Below are 26,638 nucleotides of genomic sequence, written 5' to 3' on the forward strand. Positions count from 1 at the left end.
TTGCTGACCTCTAGTATATGTTCTCCCCGTGTTTTGTGGGTTTCCTCCGTGTTCTCTGGTTTTCTTCCACACTCCAAGGACACATTGATAGTGAATGTAGATTGTGAGCCCCGATGGGGACAGTGATGATGTCCGGAAGGCTGTGGCATTAATAAGTGAGTAAAATAAACGTTTCACATCTTCGATGACACCGAGGTCTGTGTTGAGCCGAATAACATTCACGACCATAGCTTAAATCCATAGTTACTGGCAGAGAAGGATTTTTGTGTTCTGTCTGCACCATTGTCCCCGGCCGTACACCGCGCACGAGCTGCAGGTCTGGTCACAACAGCCGGCGACGTAATTAGAGACTCGAATCGCAGAAAATGGCTGAAGAAATGATTACATCTAATCCACCAGCGGAGATTTCATGGCTGGTAGAGATGTACAAAGTGATTCACAGGAGTCTAGTCCAGCGGTCACAGCGGTGGTCCATGGCTGTCAGACCAGAGTCCTGGGAAACACACCTACAGTCATTCATGCTGGCATCTTCTGATTATTAGGCATCATCATGGCTCAACGAGTAACCAGAAGAGATGCGGACCGGCAGCAGGAGGTGTGTGGCTGTTGGGGCAGGCTCCTGTGCATCATTTTGCTCCCCTCTAAAGGTCAAAGTTCCATCGTAGTTGCGGTACATGACACCTTGTATGATGGCGCCATAATTATGCAAAAGCCGGCATAAGTATGCATTTTCTGGAAGGAGAGTGCAACATGGGAAATACAGGAGCTGTCTCAGAGCTAAATCTTTCTCCAGTACACCTGAGATCCTGAGTGACGGTGGTGAGTACTCCAGTACACCTGAGATCCTGAGTGACGGTGGTGAGTACTCCAGTACACCTGAGATCCTGAGTGACGGTGGTGAGTACTTCAGTACACCTGAGATCCTGAGTGACGGTGGTGAGTACTTCAGTACACCTGAGATCCTGAGTGACGGTGGTGAGTACTCCAGTACACCTGAGATCCTGTGTGACGGTGGTGAGTACTCCAGTACACCTGAGATCCTGAGTGACGGTGGTGAGTACTCCAGTACACCTGAGATCCTGAGTGACGGTGGTGAGTACTCCAGTACACCTGAGATCCTGAGTGACGGTGGTGAGTACTCCAGTACACCTGAGATCCTGTGTGACGGTGGTGAGTACTCCAGTACACCTGAATCCTGAGTGACGGCGGTGAGTGAAGTGTTCGCCATTGTGAGCAGCTGAAGGAGAAGCCGCGTCTCCCGGGAACGTGACCGCCATCTTTTCTTCGTCTCCTCCATCTGATAACTCATCCGTTACTTCTCCGAGATCTGAAGCTTCATCTACCGGAGCCTGAGGACAATGAAGACGATGGTGAGGCATGTGTCATGGTGGTGACGGGACGGTTTACTGAGGTCACATCACGTTTCTCTGCCGTTTTTGACTCCATGATAAAATGTCATTGAGGCGCCCCGTTGCCTTTACGGCTGGTGATGGAAATAGGCGACTTATTTTTGGGCAACTATTTTTTAGAGTTGTAATTTTAATGTAAAAAAACAGACAAGTTGCATGCAAGTGGCAGTCCCATGTAACATTGGGTGCAGGGAGGGTTTATCAGTCATCTGAATAAAGAAAACAGCCATCTGCTTCTGTCCAGTCGGCTAATAACAGGACAATGGGTTTTCTCCCACCCCTGGGCGCAGAGATTCCAGGTGTACTGTCACTTTAAACCTCCCCATGTGACTTCTACTGATACAAAGTAGAAAAGATTCTAAACTGCTACATTGTATCCAGTGTCACATGGGAGGGAAGTAATGCTGGTCACAGGACAGGAAGCTGCAGGCAGCTCTACCCCCATCCTCCCTGTCTCCACCTACAACCCCCATCCTCCTCCCTGTCTCCACCTACAGCCCCCATCCTCCTCCTCCCCCTGGAGGCTCTTGCTTTGGAAGCACATGGTGCAGGTCAGTGATTGTTAGGATGGAGCCGGATTGCTCTGTGTAGTTTGGGGGGCTGCGTGTTTGGGGTCTTTTCTTTTGCAGGGACGTTGGTCACAATTGCTGTGATCATGGGGTTGGACTCCTGGCTGCAGTCACCGCTGGCAGCGCCACTTTCATGGGATGCAGATACAGTTGTGAGCAGGGGGCGATCACAATCATTGTGCCCCCTGCACCAGGCTGCTGAGAGCAGACCCCCGGGCACAGGCATGTGGGGGGCCGATGCACATGGCACAATGTTGTGCTGCGACGTCTGTGGAGAAGCGTATAGGGGTCACACGGCCATGTGTTATAACAGTACAGTCCTTGACCAAGAGCTTGCACTCCACAGCGGGTGTCTATAAGACGTGTTACATCATGTCTACTCCAGTCACATCCAGAGCTGCAGCAGGAGGTATAAGACACATCACATCATGTGACCAGTGTACTACTCCAGTCACCTCCAGAGCTGCAGCCACTGTTTCTCTGCATTCATGTGATCAGCCTCGGGGGTCACACATCTGTGTGCAGCAAAGTCCAGGACCTGGCGGTCGAGAAGGAAGTATCACACATGACAGGATTAGATACACGGCTCAGCAGTCAGTATCACACAGGAGAGGATTAGATACACGGCTCAGCAGTCAGTATCACACAGGAGAGGATTAGATACAGGGCTCAGCAGTCAGTATCACACAGGAGAGGATTAGATACACGGCTCAGCAGTCAGTATCACACAGGAGAGGATTAGATACAGGGCTCAGCAGTCAGTATCACACAGGATAGGATTAGATACAGGGCTCAGCAGTCAGTATCACACAGGATAGGATTAGATACACGGCTCAGCAGTCAGTATCACACAGGAGAGGATTAGATACACGGCTCAGCAGTCAGTATCACACAGGATAGGATTAGATACACGGCTCAGCAGTCAGTATCACACAGGAGAGGATTAGATACAGGGCTCAGCAGTCAGTATCACACAGGAGAGGATTAGATACAGGGCTCAGCAGTCAGTATCACACAGGAGAGGATTAGATACACGGCTCAGCAGTCAGTATCACACAGGATAGGATTAGATACACAGCTTAGCAGTCAGTATCACACAGGATAGGATTAGATACACGGCTCAGCAGTCAGTATCACACAGGAGAGGATTAGATACACGGCTCAGCAGTCAGTATAACAGGATAGGATTAGATACAGGGCTCAGCAGTCAGGATCACACAGGAGAGGATTAGATACACGGCTCAGCAGTCAGTATAACAGGATAGGATTAGATACACGGCTCAGCAGTCAGTATCACACAGGAGAGGATTAGATACACGGCTCAGCAGTCAGTATCACACAGGAGAGGATTAGATACAGGGCTCAGCAGTCAGGATCACACAGGAGAGGATTAGATACACGGCTCAGCAGTCAGTATCACACAGGAGAGGATTAGATACAGGGCTCAGCAGTCAGGATCACACAGGAGAGGATTAGATACACGGCTCAGCAGTCAGTATCACACAGGAGAGGATTAGATACAGGGCTCAGCAGTCAGTATCACACAGGATAGGATTAGATACACGGCTCAGCATTCAGTATCACACAGGAGAGGATTAGATACAGGGCTCAGCAGTCGGTATCACACAGGAGAGGATTAGATACACGGCTCAGCAGTCAGTATCACACAGGATAGGATTAGATACACAGCTTAGCAGTCAGTATCACACAGGATAGGATTAGATACACGGCTCAGCAGTCAGTATCACACAGGAGAGGATTAGATACACGGCTCAGCAGTCAGTATAACAGGATAGGATTAGATACACAGCTCAGCAGTCAGTATCACACAGGATGGGATTAGATACACGGCTCAGCAGTCAGTATCACACAGGAGAGGATTAGATACAGGGCTCAGCAGTCAGTATCACACAGGAGAGGATTAGATACACGGCTCAGCAGTCAGTATCACACAGGATAGGATTAGATACACAGCTTAGCAGTCAGTATCACACAGGATAGGATTAGATACACGGCTCAGCAGTCAGTATCACAGGAGAGGATTAGATACACGGCTCAGCTGTCAGTATCACACAGGAGAGGATTAGATACACGGCTCAGCAGACAGTATCACACAGGAGAGGATTAGATACACGGCTCAGCAGACAGTATCACACAGGATAGGATTAGATACACGGCTCAGCAGACAGTACCACACAGGATAGGATTAGATACACGGCTCAGCAGTCAGTATCACACAGGAAAGGATTAGATACACGGCTCATCAGTCAGTATCACACAGGATAGGATTAGATACACGGCTCAGCAGTCAGTATCACACAGGATAGGATTAGATACACGGCTCAGCAGTCAGTATCACACAGGAAAGGATTAGATACACGGCTCAGCAGTCAGTATCACACAGGAAAGGATTAGATACACGGCTCAGCAGTCAGTATCACACAGGATAGGATTAGATACACGGCTCAGCAGACAGTACCACACAGGAGAGGATTAGATACACGGCTCGGCAGTCAGTATCACACAGGATAGGATTAGATACACGGCTCGGCAGTCAGTATCACACAGGATAGGATTAGATACATGGTTCAGCAGTCAGTATCACACAGGAGAGGATTAGATACACGGCTCAGCAGTCAGTATCACACAGGAGGGGATTAGATACATCGCTCAGCAGTCAGTATCACACAGGAGAGGATTAGATACACGGCTCATCAGTCAGTATCACACAGGATAGGATTAGATACACGGCTCAGCAGTCAGTATCACACAGGAGAGGATTAGATACACTGCTCAGCAGTCAGTATCACACAGGATAGGAATAGATACACAGCTCCGCAGTCAGTATCACACAGGAGGGGATTAGATACACGGCTCAGCAGACAGTATCACACAGGATAGGATTAGATACACGGCTCAGCAGTCAGTATCATACGTGACGGGATGAGATACACGGCTCAGCAGTCAGTATCACACAGGAGAGGATTAGATACACGGCTCAGCAGTCAGTATCACACAGGAGAGGATTAGATACACAGCTCAGCAGTCAGTATCACACAGGATAGGATTAGATACACGGCTCAGCAGTCAGTATCACACGTGACGGGATTAGATACACGGCTCAGCAGTCAGTATCACACAGGAGAGGATTAGATACACGGCTCAGCAGTCAGTATCACACAGGAGAGGATTAGATACACGGCTCAGCAGTCAGTATCACATAGGATTGGATACACGGCTCAGCAGTCAGTATCACACAGGATAGGATTAGATACACGGCTCAGCAGTCAGTATCACACGTGACTGGATTAGATACACGGCTCAGCAGTCAGTATCACACAGGAGAGGATTAGATACACGGCTCAGCAGTCAGTATCACACAGGAGAGGATTAGATACACAGCTCAGTAGTCAGTATCACACAGGAGAGGATTAGATACACGGCTCAGCAGTCAGTATCACACAGGATAGGATTAGATACACGGCTCAGCAGTCAGTATCACACGTGATGGGATTAGATACACGGCTCAGCAGTCAGTATCACACAGGATAGGATTAGATACACGGCTCAGCAGTCAGTATCACACGTGACGGGATAAGATACACGGCTCAGCAGTCAGTATCACACGTGACGGGATGAGATACACTGCTCAGCAGTCAGTATCACACAGGAGAGGATTAGATACACGGCTCAGCAGTCAGTATCACACGTGACGGGATGAGATACACGGCTCAGCAGTCAGTATCACACGTGACGGGATGAGATACACTGCTCAGCAGTCAGTATCACACAGGAGAGGATTAGATACACGGCTCAGCAGTCAGTATCACACGTGACGGGATAAGATACACGGCTCAGCAGTCAGTATCACACGTGACGGGATGAGATACCTTTTTTCTTCCTCCAGGCGTCCTGGGATATTGGAGATGGAGATTTTGCACTTCTATTGCTCTTTCCGGGCGTCTGATGATTCCCCGCGATTGTCTGGATCTGAGAATATCCGGGAGGTGCAGAGCGAGCTGTGCTACAATGTCAGCTGGACGGGTGAGGGATTAGATATATATGTGATGACTGGGGTCGTCCGGCCTCCTCTGGGCTCGGTCCCTGAGGTTTCGCAGTGAGCGGCTTCCTCTCCGGTTCTCACAGTTTACAGATCTGGCCGTTAGTGATGGAGGAGGACACACATTGGCCTGTAGCTCTGATCTTTGCCGTAACCACTCGCTGACTTTTCTTACCCTGCAGGTGACTCTCCACCGACTCCCGAGCAGACGGCTGCCCTGCGTTGGCTCTTCAGTTGCCCTTTTGACCCTCAGAGTATTTCGGACACAAGTTTCCTTCACCCTGAGCCTGAGGACCTGCTGGTGGAGGTTGGACCCAGGTGAGTAGGAGGATTGCTGATGGCTTCCATGTGTTATGGGAGAACCTCCTGCTGATGGTTTCTCTTTTCATCTGTAGGTTGAACTTCTCCACTGCGTCTTCCACCAATGCCACATCCGTCTGTCGCTCCATCGGTCTAACCGACATCGACCGCGTTGAGTGTTCTAGGCGATATCTGGTGAAGGTGAGCAGGGCGCCATGTTTCAAACGTTTCCTGCTCTGGTGCGATGATCAGAGGTGATCGGTGTTGATCGATGACGTGCACCCGAGAAGGATCAGTGATCGAGGCCTCGCCGACAGCCACGGTCCTGCTTGCCCTTCTTGGGGTTGTAACTGGAAATTTTCAAGTGATCGAATATCTCCTCCCGTCAGTTTCAGAAAGCCCCCGAGGAGGGCGAGACGCAGACGCTGACGTCGTCTCTGTACGATCGGATGACGGAGTGCGTCTACCCAGAGCCCATCAGAAGCTTTGCCATCTCTGTGCGGCCGGAGAAGGTTTACGAGGTGGATGTGATCGGAGGAGGCCGAGCGGCGCTGGAAGTGGCGAACACGGAGCTGGGTACGTGGCTCTCCATGTGAACTGTGTTGTATACTCCAGACACATCCAGAGCTGCGATCAGCATTCTGCCAGTTGCTACCTGAATCCCTAAGTGTTGAGCTGTGCCTCATTTATAGCGGTGCACTCTGACACTTTGCATCATGGGAGTTGTAGTGCTCTTCAGCATGATGCTCCTGCACGGAGTCGGATAGTAACGCTACGTATCGAACATGATCCGTACTGTCAGAGGAGATCTGCGCTGCGGCCTGAGAGCCGACTGCAAGTCAGCAGAAGAATTAATGAGCTTTAGGTGTAACTAGAGCATAAATGGCGCCGAGTCGGTTATCGGCCTCATTTGTGACCTGTGGCCCCGGCACCTCGCCATCCTCCCGTTATCATTCACAGGTCTCGCGTTTGACTCCTGGGATCTGGATTATTACACGTCTCTCTTCCAGCGCGTGGGACGGAACCCGAGCAGCGTGGAGTGCTTCGATCTGGCGCAGTCTAACAGGTCCGTGTCTCGGACGATCGCTGTGACTCGTTTTCAGGGACATCGGGGTATCGCTGATCCTTTCCTTCATCTTGTAGTGAGCACAGCCGTCATTGGTTCTTCAAGGGGAAGCTCCTGGTGGACGGGGAGGAGAGGACGCACTCGCTGTTCGATCTGATCATGAAGACCCAGGACACCAGCAACCAGAACAATGTCATCAAGTTCTGTGATAACAGCAGGTAAGGGGCGGCTCCGCAGAAGGACGTGATGGTGGGAATGAAGACTAGGACTAAGGGTGACGACCGGTGACCATGATGATGGAGATGTATTATGCGGTTTGATGATGGTTGACGATGAGGAGCATTGAGTATTTGACTAACGCTGACGTCCTCCCAATGTCTCCACCTGTCTAGTGCAATCCAGGGGAAACCGGTGCTGAGCCTGGTCCCCGCCGATCCTTCACGTCCCGGCCCCTACCAACAGAAGACCTCCACCCGCCACCTCATCTTCACTGCCGAAACCCATAACTTTCCTACAGGTGAGCGCAGAGCTTGGTGTTTCCTGGTGTAACCGTGGCTGATCCTTCTTATAACATTGTTCCTTCTTCAATAGGCGTTGCTCCATTTAGTGGTGCGACTACAGGCACGGGGGGTCGTATTCGGGATGTACAGAGCACTGGGAAGGGGGCTCACGTAATCGCCGGCACTGCTGGTTACTGCTTTGGAAACCTGCACATTCCCGGTAAGTGAATCATGCAGGACTGGTGTCTTCTGTCCGGTAAGATCTCGTTCTTCGGGTTATTCACTTTGTGGCTCCTTCTGTCCAGTAAGAATGTGTTCATTTGCTCTTAGGATACTCTATGCCGTGGGAGGATGCCTCGTATCAATATCCGGTCCAGTTTGCCCGACCCCTAGAGGTGGCCATCGAAGCCAGTAATGGAGCCTCAGACTATGGCAATAAGTTTGGAGAGCCGGTGCTGGCAGGTGAGGCCACCCACTCCCAAGTTTCGATGACTTTCCACCGTTGGGATGGGTCGTCTAATCTCAGACACTTAGGACTATTCTGCGCTTCTCGCCATCGATTCTAGTCCTCTCATTATGGTAACAGGATTCGCTCGCTCTTTTGGCCTCCGCCTGCCCTCTGGGGAGAGAAGAGAATGGGTGAAGCCGATCATGTTCAGTGGAGGTATCGGTTCTATGGAAGATGTTCATCGGACCAAAGAGGCTCCAGAACCGGGTAAGGCTCCTCCACGACGAATGGACGTCTCTCCTGGAGGCGTCACTGTTTGGTGGTCAAGTGTGTGGACCTCACTTCCTTTCTTCCCACTCAGGGATGCACGTTGTGAAGATTGGGGGTCCCGTCTATAGGATTGGGGTAGGCGGTGGTGCCGCATCTTCCATTCAAGTAAGTAATGATTCTAAAATGTATCGTATGCATTACAGACATTGTTTCAGATCGATACTTAGTTCTTGGGGGGTGATCAGGTTCAGGGGGACAACGCCAGTGAACTGGACTTTGGGGCAGTGCAGCGAGGGGACGCGGAGATGGAGCAGAAAATGAACCGAGCTGTCCGCGCCTGTGTGGAGCGAGGCGAGAGGAATCCAATCTGTAGCATTCACGACCAGGGGGCCGGTGGGAATGGTGAGCAATGGATGACTGCATTGTCACTTCTGCCCCTGTGAATCCTTCTCTGGTTTTTGCCTCTGTCTTGACTTGTAGACTTCTCATCTTTGCAGGAAATGTCCTGAAGGAGCTGAGTGAGCCGCAAGGAGCCGTCATCTACACCAAGAACTTTCAGGTAGGAAACCTGTGGATCTTCTGGGTGCAGGATCTCCTGGATCAGTAACGGCTCTCTGATCATCTGTCTTCCTCCAGTTAGGTGATCCCACTCTGAGCGTCCTGGAGATTTGGGGGGCCGAATACCAGGAATCTAACGCTTTGCTCATCCGTCCAGAGGATGCAGAATTCCTGCAGTCCGTGTGTCGTAGGGAGAGGTCTCCAGTGGATTTTGTGGGTAGAATCTCAGGAGATGGCCGGGTGAGAACCTACATCCCCCTTGAGTCAAGGATGGAGCTCCATTATATACGGAGTCGGATAATATCCCCCTAAATTAGACCAGACCTTTGTTGTCCTCATGTGCAATACTTCTGTTTTCTTGATCTTGAGGTCTTCATTGATGAGATCTATAATCTTTCTCCTGTATAGATCGTCTTAGTAAATGGGAGTGAGAACGATCCTGTGCCGGATCGCAGTGATCGTAACTGTATCCCGGTGGACCTGGAGCTGGAGTGGGTCCTGGGGAAGATGCCTCAGAAGGTAGAGAGCCTAATTCGTGTCTGGTTCCTCCAGACATGGCGACCTTGTTGTGACACTCTGGTCTTTTATTTCTCCTTTTCTATAGGAGTTTGAGCTGAGTCGCGTTCCCCCCACACTATTATCACTGACCCTCCCTGAAAATCTGAGTGTCCAGCACGCACTGGAGCGTGTCCTGAAACTGCCGTCTGTGGCTAGCAAACGATACCTGACCAACAAGGTGGATTTCATGTCCATGCTGGCACTTGTGGTGACTTCATAGCTATCCACAGTCACCTGGTAACTTCTCTCTGTCTGCAGGTGGATCGCTCGGTCACCGGTCTTGTGGCCCAGCAGCAATGTGTGGGGCCACTTCACACCCCCTTGGCAGATGTAGCTGTCATCTCGCTGTCGTACACGGACACTGTAGGTGGCGCCACAGCAATTGGGGAGCAGCCAATTAAAGGCCTCCTGGACCCGGCCGCAGGGGCCCGCATGGCGGTGGGCGAGGCTCTTACAAATCTGGTGTTTGCCTTAGTGACTGACCTAAAGGTAATTTTCCTGTGAACTTCAGGGGATTCTGGTGGTGTCATCGGTGCAGGATGTACACCGCTTTGTGTGGAGGTCTGCCATGTGTCTCAATTAAAGGGGAACCTCGGCCGTTGACCCCTGTGGTAGTGCCCGTTTTTCCAGTCTCTTGTCGGCCACCCCTCCGTACAGTCGCTCATCTCTTATTATTTTTGCAGGATGTGAAGTGTAGCGGTAACTGGATGTGGGCAGCCAAACTCCCGGGAGAAGGTGCCGCGCTGTACGATGCATGTGTGGCCATGTGTGATGTCATGGCGCATGTCGGGATCGCGGTGGATGGAGGAAAAGACTCTCTCAGTATGGCCGCCAGAGTGGGACCAGAGACTGTGAAGGCTCCAGGTGACCCATGGCCCTGTGTCCTCCCAAGGGTCCTGTCTCCATCCTCCCGGTCTCATATTGTCTCTGCTTTCTAGGGTCTCTGGTCATCTCTGTCTATGCCGTGTGCCCCGATATCTCTGCCACCGTCACACCAGACCTGAAGAACCCCGGGCAGAAGGGTAAGTGCCCCCAGTGGTCTGGCACCATGGGGCTACATACAGCAGAGGACCAGGAATAATTCTGGCCTCTTCTCTCTGCACCCCAGGCGTCCTCCTCTACGTCCCCGTCAATCCCGGGAAGCATCGTCTGGGTGGCAGCGCCCTGGCTCAGTGCTATTTACAGCTGGGAGAGCACCCGCCGGACCTGGACGACCCCCAGACCTTGGTCTCCTGCTTTAAGGTCACACAAGATCTCATCAAAGGTAAGACCATTCTGATTCACATCCAGAGCTGCGCTCTCCATTCTGCTGATTTGCTGTTGGCTCTCAGGTTGCCGGAGGCGCATGGGTTTTATTACTTGGTGACCACACACTATGGTGTAATGTGGGAGATGACCACAACTGCTACAGTCTACAGCAGAGCAAAATCTGGGCTGATGGCAGAGCGCCGGATGTAGAGCGCAGAAGTCAAGATCGCTGTGTCATCAGCAGCACAGCAGCCACCAAGATAGCAAACCTTCCTCCAGTGTGATGTAGTGAGCTTTGTCACCTAGGTCACTCCCTGTGCGAAGACCAGCAGCCGAGATAGCAAACCTTCCACTGTGATGTAGGAGCTTTGTCACCTAGGTCACTGCCTGTGCGAAGACCAGCAGCCGAGATAGCAAACCTTCCTCCAGTGTGATGTAGTGAGCTTTGTCATCTAGGTCACTGCCTGTGCGAAGATCAGCAGCCGAGATAGCAAACCTTCCTCCAGTGTGATGTAGTGAGCTTTGTCATCTAGGTCACTGCCTGTGCGAAGATCAGCAGCTGAGATAGCAAACCTTCCTCCAGTGTGATGTAGTGAGCTTTGTCATCCAGGTCACTGCCTGTGCGAAGATCAGCAGCCGAGATAGCAAACCTTCCAGTGTGATGTAGTGAGCTTTGTCATCTAGGTCACTGCCTGTGCGAAGATCAGCAGCTGAGATAGCAAACCTTCCAGTGTGATGTAGTGAGCTTTGTCACCTAGGTCACTGCCTGTGCGAAGATCAGCAGCCGAGATAGCAAACCTTCCAGTGTGATGTATTGAGCTTTGTCATCCAGGTCACTGCCTGTGCGAAGACCAGCAGCTGAGATAGCAAACCTTCCAGTGTGATGTAGGAGCTTTGTCATCCAGGTCACTGCCTGTGCGAAGATCAGCAGCCGAGATAGCAAACCTTCCAGTGTGAGGTAGTGAGCTTTGTCATCCAGGTCACTGCCTATGCGAAGATCAGCAGCCGACAGCAAACATTCCAGTGTGATGTAGGAGCTTTGTCATCTAGGTCACTGCCTGTGCGAAGATCAGCAGCCGACATAGCAAACCTTCCAGTGTGATGTAGTGAGCTTTGTCATCTAGGTCACTGCCTGTACGAAGATCAGCAGCCGACATAGCAAACCTTCCAGTGTGATGTAGTGAGCTTTGTCATCTAGGTCACTGCCTGTGCGAAGATCAGCAGCCGAGATAGCAAACCTTCCAGTGTGATGTAGGAGCTTTGTCATCTAGGTCACTGCCTGTGTGAAGATCAGCAGCCGAGATAGCAAACCTTCCAGTGTGATGTAGGAGCTTTGTCATCTAGGTCACTGCCTGTGCGAAGATCAGCAGCTGAGATAGCAAACCTTCCAGTGTGATGTAGTGAGCTTTGTCATCTAGGTCACTGCCTGTGCGAAGATCAGCAGCCGACATAGCAAACCTTCCAGTGTGATGTAGTGAGCTTTGTCATCTAGGTCACTGCCTGTGCGAAGATCAGCAGCCGAGATAGCAAACCTTCCACTGTGATGTAGTGAGCTTTGTCACCTAGGTCACTGCCTGTGCGAAGATCAGCAGCTGAGATAGCAAACCTTCCACTGCGATGTAGTGAGCTTTGTCACCTAGGTCACTGCCTGTGTGAAGATCAGCAGCCGAGATAGCAAACCTTCCAGTGTGATGTAGGAGCTTTGTCATCTAGGTCACTGCCTGTGCGAAGATCAGCAGCTGAGATAGCAAACCTTCCAGTGTGATGTAGTGAGCTTTGTCATCCAGGTCACTGCCTGTGCGAAGATCAGCAGCCGAGATAGCAAACCTTCCAGTGTGATGTAGTGAGCTTTGTCATCCAGGTCACTGCCTGTGCGAAGACCAGCAGCTGAGATAGCAAACCTTCCAGTGTGATGTAGGAGCTTTGTCATCTAGGTCACTGCCTGTGAGAAGATCAGCAGCCGAGATAGCAAACCTTCCAGTGTGATGTAGGAGCTTTGTCATCTAGGTCACTGCCTGTGCGAAGATCAGCAGCCGAGATAGCAAACCTTCCACTGTGATGTAGTGAGCTTTGTCACCTAGGTCACTGCCTGTGCGAAGATCAGCAGCCGACATAGCAAACCTTCCAGTGTGATGTAGTGAGCTTTGTCATCTAGGTCACTGCCTGTGCGAAGATCAGCAGCTGAGATAGCAAACCTTCCAGTGTGATGTAGTGAGCTTTGTCATCTAGGTCACTGCCTGTGCGAAGATCAGCAGCCGACATAGCAAACCTTCCAGTGTGATGTAGGAGCTTTGTCATCTAGGTCACTGCCTGTGCGAAGATCAGCAGCCGACATAGCAAACCTTCCAGTGTGATGTAGGAGCTTTGTCATCTAGGTCACTGCCTGTGCGAAGATCAGCAGCTGAGATAGCAAACCTTCCAGTGTGATGTAGTGAGCTTTGTCATCTAGGTCACTGCCTGTGCGAAGATCAGCAGCCGAGATAGCAAACCTTCCAGTGTGATGTAGTGACTTTTGTCATCCAGGTCACTGCCTGTGTGAAGATCAGCAGCCGAGATAGCAAACCTTCCAATGTGATGTAGTGAGCTTTGCCTGTGCGAAGATCAGCAGCTGAAGATGAGCTGCTCACGACTGCTGCACTCTGCATAGGCAGCCGTCTAGCTGTCCAGTGCTGCACTGCTCTCTTCTACCACTCCACATCTCTTCACTCACTCTTTCTTATAAGTTGACCTTTTTCTAAGTTTTTACATATTTTTCTTAACCCTGAGGGCCAGGGCTACAGCTAGGGACCGTGTGAGCTTTAGGGATAGGGGGAGGTTTAGGGATAGGGGAGGTTTGGGGCTGGAGTTATAAAATGGTTACATAAAGTCTGTAACAATGTATCAATTCATTTTTGACACTTTATAGGTAACAACCGCGGAATGCGGGGAGGGCAGGACTACTGCACACTACATCTCCCACATTACACAGCCGCAGAACATGGGCCGGCGCTGAACCTGCAGGATGTCTGATGGTCTCGGTGCCTTTTCTGTGTTTCGGTACTTTGCACGCTATTTTAACCCTTCCTCTGCCTCCTCTCATCCGCAGAGCGTGCGCTGAGCGCGGGGCACGACGTCAGTGATGGCGGCCTGATTACGTGCCTCCTGGAGATGGTGTTCGCTGGTAACTGCGGGCTGGACGTGGAGTTCTCCGCCCCAGACGTCAGCGGTGAGTCTCTGCGCAGCTTCTCGCGGATGATGGTCGGCGTCTGGATGTCTTAACGCCTCCTTCCTCTTCCTCAGCTCTGGACCTGCTCTTCTCGGAGGAGCTGGGGATTGTTCTGGAGGTCTCGGAGGCGGCACATGAGCGAGTCATCCAGCAGTACCGAGCTGCGGGGCTGCAGTGCGTGACGCTGGGACGGACGCAGGGAAGGGGCCCGAGCTCTCCGGTATGTCCCATCATGGGTAACATGAACCCTGAAGTTATAAAAGGTACAGGACGTGCGCTGGAGACGCCTGTGCTCACCCGTGTCCCCTGTGCTCACCCGTGTCCCCTGTGCTCACCCGTGTCCCCTGTGCTCACCCGTGTCCCCTGTGCTGCTGTTTATGTATTTGCATTAATTTGCATTTCTCCTTCCATTGTCCCCGCCTCTTAAAGGAGACCTTTTCTTTTTAAATCTCTAGGTCAGAGTCTGTGTCAATGGGGAGGAGGTCCTGTGCGATGACGTGGGGACGCTGCGGGCGCGGTGGGAGGAGACAAGTTTCCAGTTGGAGCGATTGCAGGCGAACCCCGGTTGTGTGACCCAGGAGGAGGCAGGGCTTCTTAAGAGGGAGGGGCCAAACTACCAGCTGACGTTCGATCCATCACAGAAGCCGGCTGTGATAGGTGCAGTAGTGATGGATGGTGGTGGTGATACGGGAGGGTGTGGGGTGACTGTGTAACTGGGCACGTCTCTCGCCCTCGCAGGTTCGGCTCAGCCGTGTGTCGCTGTTGTACGTGAAGAGGGCAGTAACGGCGACAGAGAGATGGCGGCCGCGCTGCTGATGGCCGGGTTTGAGGTAATGCATTGTACTGTACGTCCATAATATTACATTATTACATGCCCTATGGCGTTACTCCAGTCACATCACAAGCTGCAGAACAAGCTCTACTGACTCTCAGGATCTTCTCATTCCCCTCCATTGTACGGCCACCACTTCTCCCATCAGACTCTCTGCTTCTCATCAGGTCTGGGATGTCACCATGGAAGATCTTCTGTCCGGAGGAGCAACGCTGGATATTTTTAGGGGTCTGATATTTGTTGGAGGATTCAGCTATGCAGATGTTCTAGGGTCTGCGAAAGGCAAGTGACCAACGGGATGTAGAAACCTACACAGTGAGAGTAGTACTGACAAAATACTGCCCCCTACAGACCGGAGCTAATATTATGTATAAGGGCAGTATTATAAAAGTTATATTCTTGTACATAGGGGCAGTATTATAATAGTTATATTCTTGTACATAGGGGCAGTATTATAATAGTTATATTCTTGTACATAGGGTCAGTATTATAGTAGATATATTATTGTACACAGGAGCAGTATTATAGTAGTTATATTCTTGTACATAGGGAGCAGTAGTATAGTAGTTATATTCTTGTACATAGGGGGCAGTATTATAATAGTTATATTCTTGTACATAGGGGCAGTATTATAGTAGTTATATTCTTGTACATAGGGGGCAGTATTATAATAGTTATATTCTTGTACATAGGGGCAGTATTATAGTAGTTGTATTCTTGTACATAGGAGCAGTATTATATTAGTTATATTCTTATACATAGGGGCAGTATTATAGTAGTTATATTCTTGTACATAGGGAGCAGTAGTATAGTAGTTATATTCTTGTACATAGGAGCAGTATTATAGTAGTTATATTCTTGTACACAGGAGCAGTATTATAGTCGTTATATTCTTGTACATAGGAGCAGTATTATAGTAGTTATATTCTTGTACATAGGGGCAGTATTATAGTAGTTATATTCTTGTACATAGGGGCAGTATTATAGTAGTTATATTCTTGTACATAGGGGCAGTATTATAGTAGCTATATTCTTGTACATAGGGGCAGTATTATAGTAGTTATATTCTTGTACATAGGGGCAGTATTATAGTAGTTATATTCTTGTACATAGGGGCAGTATTATAGTAGTTATATTCTTGTACATAGGGGCAGTATTATAGTAATTATATTCTTGTACATAGGGGCAGTATTATAGTAGTTATATTCTTGTACATAGGGGGCAGTATTATAATAGTTATATTCTTGTACATAGGGGCAGTATTATAGTAGTTATATTCTTATACATAGGGAGCAGTATTATAGTAATTATATTCTTGTACATAGGGGCAGTATTATAGTAGTTATATTCTTGTACATAGGGGGCAGTATTATAATAGTTATATTCTTGTACATAGGGGCAGTATTATAGTAGTTGTATTCTTGTACATAGGAGCAGTATTATATTAGTTATATTCTTATACATAGGGGCAGTATTATAGTAGTTATATTCTTGTACATAGGGAGCAGTAGTATAGTAGTTATATTCTTGTACATAGGAGCAGTATTATAGTAGTTATATTCTTGTACACAGGAGCAGTATTATAGTCGTTATATTCTTGTACATAGGAGCAGTATTATAGTAGTTATATTCTTGTACATAGGGGCAGTATTATAGTAGTTATATTCTTGTACATAGGGGCAGTATTATAGTAGTTATATTCTTGTACATAGAGGCAGTATTATAGTAGTTATATTCTTGTACATAGGGGCAGTATTATAGTAGCTATATTCTTGTACATAGGGGCAGTATTATAGTAGTTATATTCTTGTACATAGGGGCAGTATTATAGTAGTTATATTCTTGTACATAGGGGCAGTATTATAGTAGTTATATTCTTGTACATAGGGGCAGTATTATAGTAGTTATATTCTTGTACATAGGGGCAGTATTATAGTAGTTATATTCTTGTACATAGGGGCAGTATTATAGTAGTTATATTCTTGTACTTAGGGGCAGTATTATAGTAGTTATATTCTTGTACATAGGGGCAGTATTATAGTAGTTATATTCTTATACATAGGGGCAGTATTATAGTAGTTATATTCTTATACATAGGGGCAGTATTATAGTAGTTATATTCTTGTATATAAGGAGCAGTATTATAGTAGTTATATTCTTGTACATAGGAGCAGTATTATAGTAGTTACATTCCTGTACATAAGGGGCAGTATTATAGTAGTTATATTCTTATACATAGGGGCAGTATTATAGTAGTTATATTCTTGTATATAAGGAGCAGTATTATAGTAGTTATATTCTTGTACATAGGAGCAGTATTATAGTAGTCATATTATTGTACATAGGGGCAGTATTATAGTAGTTATATTCTTGTACATAGGGAGCAGTAGTATAGTAGTTATATTCTTGTACATAGGAGCAGTATTATAGTAGTTATATTCTTGTATATAGGAGCAGTATTATAGTAGTTATATTCTTGCACACAGGAGCAGTATTATATGAGTTATATTCTTGTACATCGGGGGCAGTATTATAGTAATTATATTCTTGTACATAGGAGCAGTATTATAGTAGTTATATTCTTGGACATAGGGGCAGTATTATAGTAGTTATATTCTTGTACATAGGAGCAGTATTATAGTAGTTATATTCTTGTACATAGGGGCAGTATTATAGTAATTATATTCTTGTACATAGGAGCAGTATTATAGTAATTATATTCTTGCACATAGGGGGCAGTATTATAGTAGTTATATTCTTGTACATAGGAGCAGTATTATAGTAGTTATATTCTTGTACATAGGGGCAGTATTATAGTAGTCATATTCTTGCGCATAGGGGCAGTATTATAGTAGTTATATTCTTGTACATAGGAGGCAGTATTATAGTAGTTATATTCTTGTACATAGAAGCAGTATTATATGAGTTATATTCTTGTACATCGGGGGCAGTATTATAGTAATTATATTCTTGTACATAGGAGCAGTATTATAGTAGTTATATTCTTGGACATAGGGGCAGTATTATAGTAGTTATATTCTTGTACATAGGAGCAGTATTATAGTAGTTATATTCTTGTACATCGGGGGCAGTATTATAGTAATTATATTCTTGTACATAGGAGCAGTATTATAGTAGTTATATTCTTGCACATAGGGGGCAGTATTATAGTAGTTATATTCTTGTACATAGGAGCAGTATTATAGTAGTTATATTCTTGTACATAGGGGCAGTATTATAGTAGTCATATTCTTGCGCATAGGGGCAGTATTATAGTAGTTATATTCTTGTACATAGGAGGCAGTATTATAGTAGTTATATTCTTGTATATAAGGAGCAGTATTATAGTAGTTATATTCTTGTACATAGGAGCAGTATTATAGTAGTTATATTCTTGTATATAGGGGCAGTATTATAGTAGTTATATTCTTGTACATAGGAGCAGTATTATAGTAGTTATATTCATGTACATAGGAGCAGTATTATAGTAGTTATATTCTTGTATATAGGGGCAGTATTATAGTAGTTATATTCTTGTATATAGGGGCAGTATTATAGTAGTTATATTCTTGTATATAGGGGCAGTATTATAGTAGTTATATTCTTGTACATAGGAGCAGTATTATAGTAGTTATATTCTTGTATATAGGGGCAGTATTATAGTAGTTATATTCTTGTACATAGGAGCACTATTATAGTAGTTATATTCTTGTACATAGGAGGCAGTATTATAGTAGTTATATTCTTGCACACAGGAGGCAGTATTATAGTAGTTATATTCTTGTACATATGGGCAGTATTATAGTAGTTATATTCTTGTACATGGGGGGCAGTATTATAGTAGTTATATTGTTGTACATAGGAGCAGTATTATAGTAGTTATATTCTTGTACATAGGGGCAGTATTATACTAGTTATATTCTTGTACATACGGGCAGTATTATAGTAGTTATATTCTTGTACATAGGAGCAGTATTATAGTAGTTATATTCTTGTACATAGGGGCAGTATTATAGTAGTTATATTCTTGCACACAGGAGGCAGTATTATAGTAGTTATATTCTTGTACATATGGGCAGTATTATAGTAGTTATATTCTTGTACATAGGGGCAGTATTATAGTAGTTATATTCTTGTACATAGGGGCAGCATTATAGTAGTTATATTCTTGTACATAGGGGCAGTATTATACTAGTTATATTCTTGTACATAGGGGGCGGTATTATAGTAGTTATATTCTTGTACAAAGGGGGCAGTATTATACTAGTTATATTCTTGTACATACGGGCAGTATTATAGTAGTTATATTCTTGTACATAGGAGCAGTATTATAGTAGTTATATTCTTGTACATAGGGGCAGTATTATAGTAGTTATATTCTTGTACATAGGGGCAGCATTATAGTAGTTATATTCTTGTACATAGGGGCAGTATTATAGTAGTTATATTCGTGTACATAGGAGCAGTATTATAGTAGTTATATTCTTGTACATAGGGGCAGTATTATAGTAGTTATATTCTTGTACATAGGGGCAGTATTATAGTAGTTATATTCTTCTACATGGGGGGCAGTATTATAGTAGTTATATTCTTGTACATAGGGGCAGTATTATAGTAGTTATATTCTTGTACATAGGGGCAGTATTATAGTAGTTATATTCTTGTACATAGGGGCAATTTTTATTGTAAAAACAAAACAAATACAAATAACATTCCTCCAATAATACAAAACTGAATTCACTAGGATTGTACATACATTCATTACATATCCAGTTTATACATATCAAATTAACTTAGAGTCCATACTCCTAGTTTGAGGAGAGAAAAAAAAAAAACAAAAAAAAAAACTTGCAAACAGAGCTCATCATGTTCCTACCCAGTGACTCATCTTTCCATATCTTAACATTTCCTAATTTCTCCTAATGATTTTCCTATCTGAGTTTGGACATTATCTGGTTGACAGCGTCACAGATCTGAGTCGGAGTTATTCTGTTCACCACCGGTCTCCATCTCAGACTCTACCCGAGTGCCCTCAGGTAAGGGCTTCCGCTTTGGCGGAGGACAGTCCTCTACGTCCCTATCACACTCTGCGTCAATTCTGTTAAGGTCATCTTCAAATTCGCCGTCAGACTCAGACAGAACATCAAACCTGTTAGATACGACCATTACACCTGCAGAGCTCTGGAATTTCTTCCCGGCTCCTTGGCCAGTGTCATACCCCTCAGGTTTACGGGAGGCCTTGTCCTTTTTCTTCCTTTTCTGATTATTGCTATACTCGTCAGACACGGATGGTAGCACTGAAGTAATGCCTTCCTGTGACCGCTGCCCCTGAGGTACAACCTCCATACTCCCCTGTTCTCTCTCTGAACCCTGCTGCTCTGGTGTTAGCTGAGTAGACCCCTGGTGGACCTCTGGTCTGGTCAGTATTTCCCCTGACAGTAAAGCTGCCTCCTCCAGAATCTCTGCCCCTGCCACCAAGTCCTCGTCAGGAAAGTCCTTACAGATATTGTGCCAGGCGTCTGGACAGTCCCTGTGAGGGTGACCGATCTTCCCACAGAGGTTGCACCTGATGTTCTGGCAGTCTGCAGCTAGATGGCCGACCTCCCCACACAGGCTGCACTTCACCACAGTACAGGTATTCAGGTGACCTGCCTTGCCACATTTAAAGCACTTACGAGGCTGCCCAGGATAGAAACACACACCCCTCTCCCTCCCAATAAAGAAGGAGTTGGGTAAATGGGCAGTGATGTTATTGCATTGGCGCAGTTTCACCAAAACCCGCCACCCTCCCGTCCAGATCCCATCACTGTCTCTGCTTTTGGTGAGGTCAGAGACCAGGTCACAATGCCTCCGGAGCCACACCACAATGTCCTGCGGGGGAACAGCCTCATTCCAGAAGATGACATTTACAGTGACAGTATCTGGCTTAGAGATAGGAATAAAGCTGAACTTACTCCAGCCCTCCGAGTCTCTAAACTTGGGGAAACTAGACCAGAATCTGTCCAGGTCAGGCATGAGCTTAAAGCTGACATCATAGCCCTGCCTGTCTGGAAGATTAATCACTGCCAGGATGCTGACTGGCACAAACCCCATCTGGTGGCACAAGAGCTCCCTGACGACAAACCTCCTGTCCGGCAGATCCTCCTTGGCACCTCTGTGCCGGAAACGCACAACGTTTCTCCGTTTAAACGCCTGGCCTGTATAATTGGAACCAGAGGTAAAGGACGGAGCACCACGACTCCAGGCATTACTGGGGGGACCTTGCGGGGTCACATTGGGTTGACTGACGGGGTGAAGGTCTGCAGCAGGAGGGGCAGCCACACCTTGTGTTCTTGAAATTAAAGGTGGGAAATCACAGACATTATCATGCACATTGTTATCATCAGCATCAATGTCATTATCAGACTGTGCAGCGTCCACCAAATATACTGTGCTCCCCCAAGCCCCCGACCCCCCAGATACAGTGCGGTTATCCCCAGCATCAGAGCCCTGCTGGGCACCATCAGTAATGACCGGCACATGTCCACTGCCCAACTGTTGTGCTTGGCATTCTGAGACTTGTAGTCCCTCTGCTGGAAAGTGCAGTCCATGCTGCTGCTTGGAATCTGCTGCAGGCTGCTGTGCTGGGCATTCTGAGACTTGTGGTACACCTGCTGGAATCTGCATAACATGCTGCTGCTTGGGGTCTGCCGCAGACTGCTGCGGCTGCAGTATTTGACCCTTTTGGAAGCAGAAACTTGCTGGCTGCAGCACTGGCCGCACCGGCTTCTGGGGCCCACCTGGGACAATGTCTGTGCTGGAACCTGCAGAGTCCTGCTTGTGTGACATAAACAGTTCCTGGTTCCTATAAGTCTCTGCCAGGGGCCCCATCTTCTCTAGGACACAGTCCATGTCCGTCACCACTTTTGCCAGCTGTATACCAAGCATGTTCAGAGTCTGATCACAAAAGGTGTGATCCCCACCAGGATTAGCAGCCTTTACCTTATAGCCCATGTCTATCTGTTTCTGCAGCAAGTCTTTGTGCTGCTGTAACTCACCGAGCCTCTTGACCAGTCCTGGGATCTCCTCTGCGACCTGAAGCTCAGGTGCACATGGCGTCTCCTCCTGGGATCCTGCCTTCAGCAATGTCCCTGGATGCTTGAAACCAGACGTCTCCTTAACTTTCACCACCGCTGGTTTCGTGGTTCCAGGCTCCACAGCACTTTTACTGCTGCCACCTGACTGCGACCTTGTGCGCCCAGAGCTCGCCATGCTGGCCACCACATGCTTCTGCTGCAGGTTCTCCTGGAGCGTCTGTCTCTCCAGTGAGGTTCTCCTCTGTCTGCTGGGAGTCAGCTGCACACCTGAAGATGGTGATGGCACCTCCTGAGCTGCAGGCTGCTTTCCTCCATTCAGCTTCTCACCAGTAGATTTCTTCTGGATTTCTCCTAGTTGTCCTTCACTCTGTTTGCCTTGGCTGGCCGACTGCTTAACTGGAACTTTCTTACCCACAGCCATGGCTTTTCCTTGTTCCGTTACTTTTTGCACTTTCACAGCTTCATTATTCCTGCTGCTGCTGCTACTTCCATTCTGAGCTTTCTTTCCCTCAGAAACAACTTTGGGACTTGCATCCGCCTTAGACACAACTTGAGTGTTACGTCCAAGTGTAGGCCTGGAAGCCTGGGCCTTGCTTGGGGAGTTACCCCGCCCAGGGTGGCCTCCCCCTGGGCTTGATCCAGACATCAGGAGAGCTACAAACACACAACCTCACAGCTAGGAGGCAGTATTATAGTAGTTATATTCTTGTATATAGGAGCAGTATTATAGAAGTTATATTCTTGTATATAGGAACAGTATTATAGTAGTTATATTCTTGTATATAGGAACAGTATTATAGGAGTTATATTCTTGTACATAGGGGGCAGTATTATAGGAGTTATATTCTTGTACATAGGAGGCAGTATTATAGTAGTTATATTCTTGTACATAGGGGCAGTATTATAGTAATTTATATTCTTGTACATAGGGGCAGTATTATAGTAGTTATATTCTTGTACATAGGGGCAGTATTATAGTAGTTATATTCTTGTACATAGGGGGCAGTATTATAGTAGTTATATTCTTGTACATAGGAGGCAGTATTATAGTAGTTATATTCTTGTACATAGGAGGCAGTATTATAGTAGTTATATTCTTGTACATAGGGACAGTTTTATAGTAGTTATATTCTTGTACATAGGGGTAGTATTATAGTAGTTATATTCTTGTACATAGGGGGCAGTATTATAGTAGTTGTATTCCTGTATATAGGGACAGTATTATAGTAGTTATATTCTTGTACATAGGGGCAATATTATAGTAGTTATATTCTTGTACATAGGAGGCAGTATTATAGTAGTTATATTCTTGTACATAGGGGCAGTATTATAGTAGTTATATTCTTGTACATAGGGGCAGTATTATATTAGTTATATTCTTGTACATAGGGGGCGGTATTATAGTAGTTATATTCTTGTACATAGGGACAGTATTATAGTAGTTATATTCTTGTACATAGGGGCAGTGTTATAGTAGTTATATTCTTGTACATAGGGGCAGTATTATATTAGTTATATTCTTGTACATAGGGGGCAGTATTATAGTAGTTATATTCTTGTACATAGGGACAGTATTATAGTAGTTATATTCTTGTACATAGGGACAGTATTATAGTAGTTATATTCTTGTACATAGGGGCAGTGTTATAGTAGTTATATTCTTGTACATAGGGGGCAGTATTATAGTAGTTATATTCTTGTACATAGGGGCAGTATTATAGTAGTTATATTCTTGTACATAGGGGCAGTATTATATTAGTTATATTCTTGTACATAGGGGGCAGTATTATAGTAGTTATATTCTTGTACATAGGGGCAGTATTATAGTAGTTGTATTCCTGTATATAGGGGCAGTATTATAGTAGTTATATTCTTGTACATAGGGGCAATATTATAGTAGTTATATTCTTGTACATAGGAGGCAGTATTATAGTAGTTATATTCTTGTACATAGGAGGCAGTATTATAGTAGTTATATTCTTGTACATAGGGACAGTATTATAGTAGTTATATTCTTGTACATAGGGGCAGTATTATAGTAGTTATATTCTTGTACATAGGGGGCAGTATTATAGTAGTTATATTCTTGTACATAGGGGGCAGTATTATAGTAGTTATATCCTTGTACATAGGGGCAGTATTATAGTAGTTATTTTCTTGTATATAGGAGCAGTATTATAGTAGTTATATTCTTGTACGTAGGGGCAGTATTATAGTAGTTATATTCTTGTACATAGGGGGCGGTATTATAGTAGTTATATTCTTGCACATAGGGGCGGTATTATAGTAGTTATATTCTTGCACATAGGGGCGGTATTATAGTAGTTATATCCTGGTCTTTCTTATGTCTCTGTGCTTCCTATCTGCTGTAGGTTGGGCGGCATCTGTCATGTATAACTCTGGTGTCCGGGATCAGTTTGATGCTTTCCGCCTTCGTTCTGACACATTCAGTCTAGGTATCTGTAATGGCTGCCAGCTGATGGCGCTGCTGGGTTGGGTAGGAGCGGAGGCCCCGGTTGGTCCAGGTTAGTGACCCGCACATTTTTTTTTTTGTGGGGGGGGCTTTTGTATGTTCTTCTCTTCTCACTTTTTGTCCTTCTGACAGGGGAGCGTTCCACACTGGGCGTCCTGCTGAGCCACAACCTGTCCGGAAGGTTTGAGTCTCGCTTTGTGACTGTTAAGATTGAAGAGAGTCCCTGTGTCCTGCTGCAGGGGATGGCGGGGTCATCGATCGGGGTTTGGGTGGCACATGGAGAAGGTAAGTGTCTCCTGGTGACTTCTGACCTTCGTAGAGGTGAAGTCTATGAAGAAAGGATCTGCCGGTTGTCGGGGTTTTGTATTGGTTGTCACCCGGTTTGACCGTTCACCTCCGTCCTCCAGGTCTTATGAGATTCCGGTCTGAGAAGGTTCGCGACCACTTGACCTCTCATCATTTGGCTCCTCTGCGCTACGTGAATGACCAGAATGTCGCCACGGAGGAGTACCCCATGAATCCTAACGGCTCCCCGCTCGGGATCGCCGGCCTCTGCTCGGAGGATGGACGCCACCTGGCGATGATGCCGCACCCTGAGCGCTGCGTCCTGAAGTGGCAGTGGCCCTGGATGCCGGAGGACTGGAGGACGACACTGGACGCCTCTCCCTGGATGCGCCTCTTCCATAATGGTTACAGCTGGTGCCTGAAGAGCACGATGGAGGACTGACGAGGAGGACAAGTGCGATCCGCAGCTCGGGATGGAAGCGTCTCCACAGCGGAGATCTCAGATGTGACGTTTATTGCTTATATTAAGCCTTAACTGCATGAGAACGGAGAATAAATGTCAGCAGTCATCGCTCAATGCCAGGAGCATTCATTAAAGCCACAACACCGTGCCTACATGTCTTTCTCCTGGGTTCCACTGTCATGAAATATACTCCAGAGCTGCACTCACTATTCTGCTGGTGCAGTCACCATGTACATACATTACATTACTGATCCTGAGTTACATCCTGTATTATTCTCCAGAGCTGCACTCACTATTCTGCTGGTGCAGTCACTGTGTACACACATTACATTACTGATCCTGAGTTACATCCTGTATTATACCCCAGAGCTGCACTCACTATTCTGCTGGTGCAGTCACTGTGTACATACATTACTGATCCTGAGTTACATCCTGTACTATACCCCAGAGCTGCACTCACTATTCTGCTGGTGCAGTCACTGTGTACATACATTACATTACTGATCCTGAGTTACATCTTGTATTATACTCCAGAGCTGCACTCACTATTCTGTTGGTGCGGTCACTGTGTACATACATTACATTACTGATCCTGAGTTACATCCTGTATTATACTCCAGAGCTGCACTCACTATTCTGTTGGTGCGGTCACTGTGTACATACATTACATTACTGATCCTGAGTTACATCCTGTATTATACCCCAGAGCTGCACTCACTATTCTGCTGGTGCAGTCACTGTGTACATACATTACATTACTGATCCTGAGTTACATCCTGTATTATACTCCAGAGCTGCACTCACTATTCTGCTGGTACAGTCACTGTGTACATTACGTTACTGATCCTGAGTTACATCCTGTATTATACTCCAGAGCTGCACTCACTATTCTGCTGGTGCAGTCACTGTGTACATACATTACATAACTGATCCTGAGTTACATCTTGTATTATACTCCAGAGCTGCACTCACTATTCTGTTGGTGCGGTCACTGTGTACATACATTACATTACTGATCCTGAGTTACATCCTGTATTATACTCCAGAGCTGCACTCACTATTCTGCTGGTACAGTCACTGTGTACATACATTACATTACTGATCCTGATTTACCTCCTGTATTATACTCCAGAGCTGCTCTCACTATTCTGCTGGTACAGTCACTGTGTACATACATTACTGATCCTGAGTTACCTCCTGTATTATACCCCAGAGCTGCACTCACTATTCTGCTGGTGCAGTCACTGTGTACATACATTACATTACTGAGCCTGAGTTACATCCTGTATTATACCCCAGAGCTGCACTCGCTATTCTG

At 46.6% G+C, this 26,638-nt stretch overlaps 1 protein-coding gene across 1 annotated transcript; it reads left to right on the plus strand.

Moving 5' to 3' along the window:
* Positions 1 to 1,792: 1,792 nt before the first annotated feature.
* PFAS (phosphoribosylformylglycinamidine synthase) lies at positions 1,793 to 25,468 on the plus strand. The gene is made up of 29 exons (XM_073560688.1): positions 1,793 to 1,960; positions 5,886 to 6,022; positions 6,221 to 6,356; positions 6,434 to 6,539; positions 6,728 to 6,914; positions 7,299 to 7,404; positions 7,482 to 7,622; positions 7,797 to 7,921; positions 7,996 to 8,124; positions 8,235 to 8,366; positions 8,491 to 8,619; positions 8,714 to 8,787; positions 8,868 to 9,024; positions 9,120 to 9,181; positions 9,259 to 9,420; positions 9,589 to 9,699; positions 9,785 to 9,916; positions 9,997 to 10,227; positions 10,422 to 10,602; positions 10,677 to 10,760; positions 10,847 to 11,002; positions 14,072 to 14,191; positions 14,266 to 14,411; positions 14,647 to 14,848; positions 14,930 to 15,021; positions 15,191 to 15,305; positions 24,472 to 24,624; positions 24,705 to 24,857; positions 24,980 to 25,468. The coding sequence occupies exons 2-29, from the start codon at positions 5,905 to 5,907 to the stop codon at positions 25,297 to 25,299; spliced, it is 3,960 nt and encodes a 1,319-aa protein (XP_073416789.1). The 5' UTR covers positions 1,793 to 1,960; positions 5,886 to 5,904; the 3' UTR covers positions 25,300 to 25,468.
* The last annotated feature ends 1,170 nt before the right edge of the window (positions 25,469 to 26,638 follow it).

Source organism: Dendrobates tinctorius, unplaced genomic scaffold (assembly GCF_039654945.1).
Source record: "Dendrobates tinctorius isolate UK_male_01 unplaced genomic scaffold, ASM3965494v1 ptg000301l, whole genome shotgun sequence".
Taxonomy (NCBI): domain Eukaryota; kingdom Metazoa; phylum Chordata; class Amphibia; order Anura; family Dendrobatidae; genus Dendrobates; species Dendrobates tinctorius.